The 9,530-nt window shown below is 38.7% G+C and overlaps 2 protein-coding genes across 2 annotated transcripts; one reads left to right on the top strand and one right to left on the bottom strand.

Annotated features, from left to right (window-relative positions):
* Positions 1–371: 371 nt before the first annotated feature.
* Positions 372–1,726, top strand: LOC146703541 (interferon a3-like). The gene is made up of 5 exons (XM_085466798.1): positions 372–524; positions 626–709; positions 1,097–1,246; positions 1,417–1,488; positions 1,583–1,726. The coding sequence occupies exons 1-5, from the start codon at positions 372–374 to the stop codon at positions 1,679–1,681; spliced, it is 558 nt and encodes a 185-aa protein (XP_085322924.1). The 3' UTR covers positions 1,682–1,726.
* A 2,620-nt stretch (positions 1,727–4,346) lies between these two features.
* Positions 4,347–5,374, bottom strand: LOC146703540 (interferon a3-like). Its single transcript, XM_085466796.1, has 5 exons — positions 5,243–5,374; positions 5,057–5,140; positions 4,764–4,913; positions 4,582–4,665; positions 4,347–4,471 (listed from the first exon to the last, which is right to left on the bottom strand). The coding sequence occupies exons 1-5, from the start codon at positions 5,372–5,374 to the stop codon at positions 4,373–4,375; spliced, it is 549 nt and encodes a 182-aa protein (XP_085322922.1). The 3' UTR covers positions 4,347–4,372.
* Positions 5,375–9,530: the final 4,156 nt, after the last annotated feature.

The raw sequence follows: 9,530 nt of genomic DNA, 5'->3' as shown, positions 1-9,530 counted from the left end.
GACACAATTATCATAAAAAACAACAACAACAACAACAACAACAACAACAACAAAAAAAACACAAACACAAGCTAAAAAAAATAATGACATAAATCTTTTTTCTGGTTCACGTTTTTCTAGTTTCTACTTGATAGAGTTAGAAAACGAAATCTTGCACTCTCTATAAATGAAAGAACAGATATTAAATCTTAAAAGGATGACATAAATCTGCTATGTTTTTACTTTTGAGACGATTATCCAGCTGATTAGAAAATGAAATAGGTGTGTACTTGGGCTTTGCTATAAATGAAGCGCCTGAGGTTTGCTCCATCAGAACACCAGGAGACCTGAGAATTTGCTTCACACTAAGGAAATTTCTACATTTTTCAAAAATGATCAGCAGGATTTTCATCGCTTGCCTGTTTCTCGGGATGTACAGTACGGGCTCTTTGCTAGGTTGCAAATGGATTGTAAATGATCGAGACGACATAAAACATCAATTCCATGTGTACAACAAGAGAGCTTTGGGTTTCCTTGATATGATGGTGAGTGCACTTCTTTGCATAATGTTTAACATGGTATTGATTTAAATAGTTTGATTAGTTCCATGGATATGATGTGTGTGCGTGTTTTGTGTGTGATGCAGATTACTAACACCACTAAGGATGCTGAAATTGAGCACACAGTGGCTTTCCCTAATCAACTGTATCACCAGAAGTCCAAAGCAACAGTAAGTCATCCCCAGCTTTTTACATAAAGTTGTTTCTTTTTTAATGAAAGAATGGAGTGATTGCAAATCCACAAAAGTTTGTCTTTACCTATATATAGACTGTTCAGCTATGAAAGGGTCGAAGGGATTCTCTCCCACAGAGCCAAGGGAGTTGTCTCTTATCACGACTCTGTCATAACTCCTGTGCATAAAAATGTATAATTCAAAGACAAAACACAACAATGTTATTTTCAAACATTTGTTCCTGTGCAAACAAAGATTTTCGGTCCCTGGGAAATTTCTCATAGCTGTGTGAATTCTTGTTCTTTGACTATTCATCTTGAAGTTTTAAAGAAGTATTCCTATAGTGATCTCTTCTTCTTCATCTTCATCTTCTTCTTCTTCTAGGATGAGGATAAACTGGCTTTCATAGTTCAGATTCTGAAGGAGCTGTTTGCCCTGGTTGAGAAGGATCGCAGTTCTGCACCATGGGAGAAGAACACAGTGGAGAACTTTCTCAGTATTGTCGACAAAATGGCTGAAGAGCTTAACTCCTGTGTAAGCTCACTTTCATTACAATGAACAATGATATTGCATTTTTTTTTAAATTTTACAATGAATTCAGTCTCTATTATATATATTTTATCAGTCTCTGACAAATGTGAATAAGTTAAAGTGGTGAATGATGTATTCAAATATATTTTGTTCTTTCCTTGTGGGTTATTTAGGTTGGAAGCCACAGCAACACGACACAGCTGACGCATTTCACGAGTCTCTCAAATGAAATCCTAAAGGCCAATGTAAGTCTGCATTATTTTTACTAAACCTGTATTTCAATATGACAGATTTTACACCGCTGGTATTTTAATAATGATAATATTGTTTTGTCTGTAGGGTTACAGTGCTGAAGCCTGGGAGACGATCAGGAAAGAAGCCAAAGCCCATCTAATGAGAGCAGAACAGCTGGCTTCATCTCTGCACACGGCCCAATAAAACCTGTCTCTTGTCATGTCTGTAATGACGGCTGTGTTAATTTAATTGCTTGTCTATTTATTTTATTTATTTATTTATTTATTTATTTATTTAGTTACTTGGTTATTTGTATATTTTTGTTTTGATTGTTTTTCTATGCTGATGAAGATTTAGGAATATTTTTTATCTTTATAATGAGCAAAATGAAAATTTTGTAAAATATATTTACAGAAGACCATCTGAGTCAATGCGCATCCCTGGTTAAGTCTCTGGGAAATGCCCACTAAAACTCGTCTTTCGGATAAATTTTTAAAATGTATTTGTATTTCTTAATTGGTTTAATTTATTTATTGTATTCATAATATTGACACTAGTATTTATTTTTGTATTATTTATTCATTTATTTATTAGATTTCTGAAAATTTTCCATAAAGTAAACTAGACATATTATTAGATATGTTAAAGTCAATAAATATTTTCTTATCACACAAATTGAAATTGTTGACTTTTCTGTTCCTGAAATATCAAGAATAATGGTTATGCACTTATTTTTAATGAGTGCAATCAAACATTAGACACATTGTCCAGATTTATATAGAAAGATTGTTTTGATTCTTCACAAAAGCTCTTACAACATAGAAAGTAGAAGTACTGATACCTCATGTGGAGTGAGTATGAGCACCAAGACCACTTTAGAGACTTTCTTTGGTTTGGTTTCTTTTGGTTTATAAAGTATGACGAGTAAACTGAGAGCTTTGCCTTTACACTCAGCTCTCTCTTCACCCTGATGGACCAGTACAGCAGCCGCAGCACTGATCTGTCTGTCAATGTCCTTCCCCCTTCTCCCATCACTCGTGAACAGGACCCCAAGATACTTAAACTCCTCCACTCGGGGCACAAACTCATCCCTGATCACGAGTGGACAGTCCACCCTTTTCTGGCTGAGCACCATGGCCTTAGATTTGGAGGTGCTATTCTCATTCACTTCATTACATTTGGCTGTGCAGCATTCCAGTGCGAGCTGGAGGTCATCAGCCGATGAAGGCAATAGAACAACATCATATACGAAATGCAGAGCTGAGATTCAGAGAACATCTGAGCCTTCTGCCACTTGGCTACACCTAGAAATTCTCTAAATACAAATTATGAACAGAACCGGTGACCAGGGCGGCCCTGGTGGAATCCATCACCCACCGGAAACCAGTCTGACTTATTGCTCATTGCTGGCTATGCGGACCAAGCTCCTGAAATGGTTGTATGAGAATTGAGTGGTCCATAGCAATGGGCCAAACAGCCCATACTCCTGAAGTACCTTCCACAAGACACTCTGACGGACATGGTCGAGTGCCTTCTCCGGGTCCACAAAGCCCATGTAGACTGGTTGGACAAACTCCCATGCACCCTCAAGTATCCTCAAGAGGATAAAGAGCTGGTCCAGTGTTCCACCATCAGGATGTAAACTGCATTGTCCAAGGTTCGACTAACTGCCACCTCAGAGGTACCACCCCTGATCTGGTAAATGGACTGATTCTTATATAGCACTTTTCTACTCTCCCGGGGTACTCAAAGCGCTCTATACAACATGCCTCATTCACCCATTCACACCCACTCATACAAGCACTTCAAGTGCAACCTAAACTACATTCACACACATTCATACTCCGATGAATGCAACTCAGGGTTAGTATCTTGCCCAAGGCATCCAGACTGGGGAAGCCAAGGATCGAACCACCAACCTTCCGATCAGTAGCTGATCTGTTCTACCACCTGAGCCTCAGCCACCCCACACAAAATGGGGTGATGATGCAGTACATGAGCACAATGCCTATACAAATATACCTATATCATGCATAAAAGAACTGAAAAATGGTACATACTTCTTCAATTCTAAGTTTTTCCATATTCGAGCATTAAAAATAAATAAAAGAATAAATAAATAATTTGGTCATTTTCAGGTTGTAAAATAATTTAAGTGGAAGCTTAGACGACAGTATTTATAATTATTTAACAAAAAGTAAACTTCACAGCATCACATCTGAAATTAAGTATATTAGCGCAGATACAAGAGGACTTGTTTTGCAGCCATAAGACGTGAACAACTTGTAGTCCCTGAGGAGACCATGAACTCCTCTCTATGTCAAAATATTCCAAATGTGAGGCCATCAGTTAAAATTTGGCCCAAACTGGATCAATGTAAAACAGAAAGGCTGGAAAAACATTACCCACGTTTTTGTTTATTTCATCATGAAATAACTGTCTTAATCGTGTCAATTTATTGATTAAGTGACAGAAGAGTTACATCTTATATTATGGGCTTTCCTTTTAACCCATTAAAGAACACTTTCATTCCACTTTCGTGAACTTCCAAGCACTGTGGAGTTTTGTTTTTCATTTTTTAGTTTAATTGCAATCGAAATCTGGTTAAAGGAACTTACAAGTTCACCATTTTGATATTAAAAAGTAATATAAACAATAAATTCACTTTGTAAGAAGATAGACTCTTTTATTTGGTAAAATATATTTTACAAAATTTTCATTTTGCTCATTATAAAGATAAAAAAATATTCCTAAATCTTCATCAGCATAGAAAAACAATCAAAACAAAAATATACAAATAACCAAGTAACTAAATAAATAAATAAATAAATAAAATAAATAGACAAGCAATTAAATTAACACAGCCGTCATTACAGACATGACAAGAGACAGGTTTTATTGGGCCGTGTGCAGAGATGAAGCCAGCTGTTCTGCTCTCATTAGATGGGCTTTGGTTTCTTTCCTGATCACCTCCCAGGCTTCAGCACTGTGACCCTACAGAAATACCAATATTAGTATTCTTATTGTTATTGAAACAAGTTATTATATCTATTTATCTTAAGGATGATCTAAACCCCAAATTAATGAGAATGATGTGATCTTACCATTTCCTTTAGGATATGATGTGAGAGTCTCTTAAAGTACATGCGCAGCTTTGTGGTTTTCTTCTTGTGACTGTGGCTCCCAATCTAATTTAATTACAAGCAAAATGACAATTAAGAATATGTCATGTCATGTAAAGTATCATATTCGAATGTAATAAAAACCTAACTGAAAGTGAACTTACACAGGAGTGAAGCTCTTCAGCCTGTTTGTTGACAATATTGAGCAAGTTCCTCACTGTGCTGTCCTCCCATGATGCAGAGCTGTGATCCTCCTCAAACAGGGCAGCCACCTCCTCCAGAATCTGAACTGTGAAAGCCAGTTTATCCTCAGCCTGGAAGAAGAAGAAGATCAAATACAGACCACTTTAGAAATGCTTCAATAATAATAAGAGTGGATTTAAAAGACAAAATTAATCTGTCCTAAGGGAAAATTATGTTTTTTTCTATAAATAGGCAAAAGCTGAGGTTCACTTACTGATGATTTGGACACCTGGTGGTACAGGTGATTAGGGAAGGCCACAGTGACCTCCACTTCAGTGGTGTTACTGGCGTTTTTAGCCTGCAACACATTGAATGTTTTAGTCATCAGATGCTCAAGTGAAATAATTCTAAAACTATTTAAATAACGAATCAACTAATATTAAAACATTAAAACACTCACCATGGTATCAAGCAGATTCAGAGTTTCTTCGTTGTGCTGTCTGAATTTATGATCCATCCATCTGCAGCTTAGCGAGGAGCTTTCAGTGGACAGAGTGAGAAACAGGCAAGCAAAGAGAATCCTGTTCATCATTTTTTTAAAGGTATAAACTTCCTTTGTATGAAGCAAACTCGGATGTCTCCCGGTGTTCTGATGGAGCAGACCTGCAGCGCCGCATTTATAGCAGAGCGAAAATATTTCATTTTCTATATACCTGGGAAACCCGCAGGTACAACAAGCTGTAATGTCGTACACGTGGGATTTAAATTTCCGTCTATAAAAAAAATATCCCACACTTAACAATATATCTTAAAGAAGATAAGATATCATGATGTATGAGGGTTTGACCTCATTATGAGGATTCGTGGACATACACATCCATTTGAACACCTAAGAAACATGACGACAAACTCAACTCACGACTGATGATTTCATTTGTAACCAAATCGTGTATAGGCTTACGTTTTGATACTAAACAGGTAACGTGTTACAGGGATATTAATGCTGCTTTGAGGACATTTTCATCTATTATTGTCAAGAAACGGGCATGTGGCAGGCAGACGGTGGACCCACATGCATGAACAGGTGATGAAACAAAAGTGATCAGATCACAGGTCAGATATATGTTAACGATAACGTCATTGCAAGTACTACATGTGCTGGATTGCTTTTCTTGTTTGTTTGTTTTGTTTTGCTGAGGGGGGCTTTTTTCAGTTATTATTATTTCAGACTCGGAGCAGATAAATACTCCTGGTTTGACCTCCACTACCGGTTACATGAGGTTAACACAAATACATCACAACTGATTTACAGCAGAAGTGCAAGCTGCTTAATAATGAAGAAACTGCTAAAAAAAGCTAAATGCAGGCCACATGAAATGACGCAATGATGCAATGAACCAAGGTAAATACACCTGCTCATTCATACCTACGCCCATTCTTCACTCACGTGGCAGCCGCTTTCATTTTCCTCGGTAAAGAGAAAAAAAATACCCAAAGTGGAAGCTGTAGTTTACGAGTATCACCTATAGGCGGCGTAGAGTTTCTACTTGGAACAAGTGTCACCTGGCAGTTTGCTGCTTTCTGCTGTGTGATTGGCAGAGGAACTTTGAAAAGGTAGTAGGTGTGTGAGGTGAGGTCAGCGCTCCTCGGTGAGGAAGTTCCAGAGACAATTAACTCACTCTGGTGCGAGTGGGTATGTTGTTCGTGTGACGTTTTAATGGTGTTCAAGCTGTAGATCGACAGCGCGCGATCAATATTCTGTTGTTGTGATGCCTCTGCAGTTAATGTTTCTTTTTGGTTGATTTGTAATTTCCTTTGGTTAGTCCGTCCAGCCGTAAAGACTGTTATGAATGAAGAGCGGACTAACCTCTCTCGTTTTTATCTTTTCGTTTATTAATTTGTGCCACTTCCCTTTTATAAATCCAGACTGCAGGTTACGCATACCGCTGATTCCCAGCTGTGCTGAGACCAGAACTGTTTGCAGTGCGTGCCCAGTGGTAAATTGATTGCAGTGTCTCTAAACTGGGTTTAGTGTAGTGCAGTGTGTTATTTGCTCGCACCTTTGGTTTGATAGGTTTAATGTGCAGCTGGAATATTAGTAAAATATGTTTTGAGTCCTGTTTGGGAATGAATGGGAAATGTATGTTTAATTGATGGAATAAATAAATAAATTATACATTTATCTCTTTGACATTTTATTTGACACCTTAGTGCTCTGTTACATATTGTTGTAGACGCCACAGACTTTCTGTTCTCCGTTCACAGCTCCTGCCCTGCTAAAGACTTTTCATAACACACTCTGCAACTTATATGACCTGTATATTTGGCTTTTTATATATTTCAGAACCTGAAAAAACATAAACTTAAATCACTCTATACTCTTTTCTTCTCTCCTGTAATCAACCCTACTTGAAAATGAAAACAAACGTGCGTAAGGAGCGTCACTGACGTTTGGCGCACATCCGCTTTCATTTTATTTCATCATAAGTAACGAAATGTGTTCGAATTTGACTGTTTTCATTTTTTAACATTCTTTTTTAAACTGCCATTAATGTCTTGCAACCAGTGGCGGTCCTAGCCTGTTTGGCGCCCCGGGCGAACACTCCCTCTGGAGCCCCCCCCCCCCCCCCCCCCCCCCCCCCCACACACACACACACACAAAAAAAAAATATTAAGAATTGTACATTAACATAAAACTGTTGGACGGAACCATACTGAATTTCACCAGAGAAACACACATACACACATATGAAGAGAGAGAGTGTATGCATTGTATGCAAACGGCTACCAAACAGCCATCATAATTCGTCATACAATGAGAACAGGACGAATCAACAATTGACAATGACTAATTAATATTAAAATCTGTAACATAATGTATTGTTTGGAGTTTAGTCTGTTACTGTTACTATTTTTACCATTTCTCTTTGGAGCAACTGTAACCCACATTATTTCCTTAGGGATTAATGAAGTATTCTGATTCTGATTGTTTCAGGATGACCTGCCATTATCCAATGACACATCTGCTTACCTGTATCTTTTGCTCGTTTCTCCTCCTCTTCTTTTCTATTTTTTCTAAACTGAGCACCTGATGGCTTTGAACTGTTCTTGTCCATCTTCCATTGGTTTTAATTTTGCACTCCAGTATGAACACAAATTCCCCAACTCAACGATCGCCACAATATAACCTAATAGACCTACACCTAGTTCGCAGATTCACTTTGTCTAAGGTGTATTTCTGGGATTTCACACAACCCAGGATTCAAATCATGAATACATATGGGCTTGGATTTACATCTTTATGAATGAAATGTGCTCTATTTGGAAGCAGCCGGCCCCCCTCCCCTGTCGACAGGCTGTATGCACAGGCTGTAGTGAGTACAAGCTATGTACAGGCTATGAACAGGATATAAATATGAAAAACTATACAGAATATGAAATAAATAACTTTACAGAATCTGAGATATACAGTTATACAGAAATGGGAACTATGCAAGTTGTAGGATTAAAGATTATCGAAGAGAGACCAAACAGCCACTTCACAAGCGCATGGCACAACACAGAAGAGCCACCTCCACAGGACAAGACTCAGCAGTCCATCTGCATCTTAAGGATAAAGGACACTCTTTCGAGGATGCCAATGTTCACATTTTGGACAGAGAGGACAGATGGTTTGAAAGAGGAGTGAAAGAAGCCATCTATGTCCACTGTGAGCGACCATCTTTGAACAGAGGCGGTGGTTTACGGCCAGGTTTCACAATGAACTCACCCGAAACTCTGGCTGATTGGGACCCACACCCAGTTTCACACCTTGGCTCAGACGATTAGAGGATCATCAGGGGGTCCTTTTGTCCCTCTGTGGGCGGATACTCCCACTAATATCTGGGACTCTCCACCATTTGACCTTAGAACTGAAGAAGCTTCTCGGATGAGAGGTGAAACGTCTTGAAGTAACTTAAAGAAGTCCAGACGCTTTTCTTTGCAAGCTCCTTTGACTACGATGACCTGGATGACTGAGAACCTTCACAGACAGATCATCAAACTGTAAATTATAAATTTTAAGTTGTTATTGATCCCTTTACCCCGAGTCCTAAAGTGTGTATTTATTTTCTTACTCTTCTTATATTTGTTGTTCGTTTACTTGCACTGCTGTAACTGGAGGCTCGGCGTTTCGTCTCTCTATATACCGGACTGTATATAGCGGAGATGACAATAAAGTTTACTTTGACTTCAGCAGCAAGCAGGCGCACCGAGGGCTCTCGCGCTCACTTTTCGCGTATAGAATTTCGAAAAAACATCGGTGCAAATTCTAAGTCAGTATCATGATGTCTCGTGTTTGGTGTTTGTTGGTTTTTTTATTGTTTTATTTTGCGAGTTGGTTATTAGATGCTATCCAACCAGCCAAAGAATCCCCCGCCGCCCCGCCCTCTCCTCCCTGTGCCACAAGAAGCAGGCGCACCTCGCAAACGGAGGGCGCCCTTACTCCCAGCAAATGGGCGATAGAAAACCGATGGTGCCTATGCCATTCCCAATACGCGCTGGCTGATGTCTGGGCAGCATGAGTACGAGCAATTTATTTATTTATTTATATTTGCCGATGCCCGTGAATCCGCCCCCCACCACGATGCTGATATCAAAAACCGCTACTGCTTGCAACCCGCAAAGAAGGTGAATACTACTGCCTGAAAATAATTACTGTAAATCTCCAACCTTCAATTTTCCAAGATAAAATAATGTAAGAAAGAATT

The sequence above is a fragment of the Copadichromis virginalis genome, linkage group LG8, assembly GCF_057382275.1.
Source record: "Copadichromis virginalis isolate Kocher_CV1m ecotype Utaka linkage group LG8, C_Virginalis_male_GT1.1, whole genome shotgun sequence".
NCBI classification, from domain to species: domain Eukaryota; kingdom Metazoa; phylum Chordata; class Actinopteri; order Cichliformes; family Cichlidae; genus Copadichromis; species Copadichromis virginalis.
This window is presented reverse-complemented; position numbering and strand designations above follow the sequence as displayed.

Coding starts and splice junctions, on each gene's coding strand:
- LOC146703541 (XM_085466798.1), top strand. CDS start 372: ATGATCAGCAGGATTTTCATCGCTTGCCTGTTTCTCGGGATGTACAGT. Junction 525..625: donor TGGGTTTCCTTGATATGATG/GTGAGTGCACTT, acceptor TGTGTGATGCAG/ATTACTAACACCACTAAGGA. Junction 1,489..1,582: donor ATGAAATCCTAAAGGCCAAT/GTAAGTCTGCAT, acceptor TTTTGTCTGTAG/GGTTACAGTGCTGAAGCCTG.
- LOC146703540 (XM_085466796.1), bottom strand. CDS start 5,374: ATGATGAACAGGATTCTCTTTGCTTGCCTGTTTCTCACTCTGTCCACT. Junction 4,666..4,763: donor CTGAAGAGCTTCACTCCTGT/GTAAGTTCACTT, acceptor TAATTAAATTAG/ATTGGGAGCCACAGTCACAA. Junction 4,472..4,581: donor ATCATATCCTAAAGGAAATG/GTAAGATCACAT, acceptor GTATTTCTGTAG/GGTCACAGTGCTGAAGCCTG.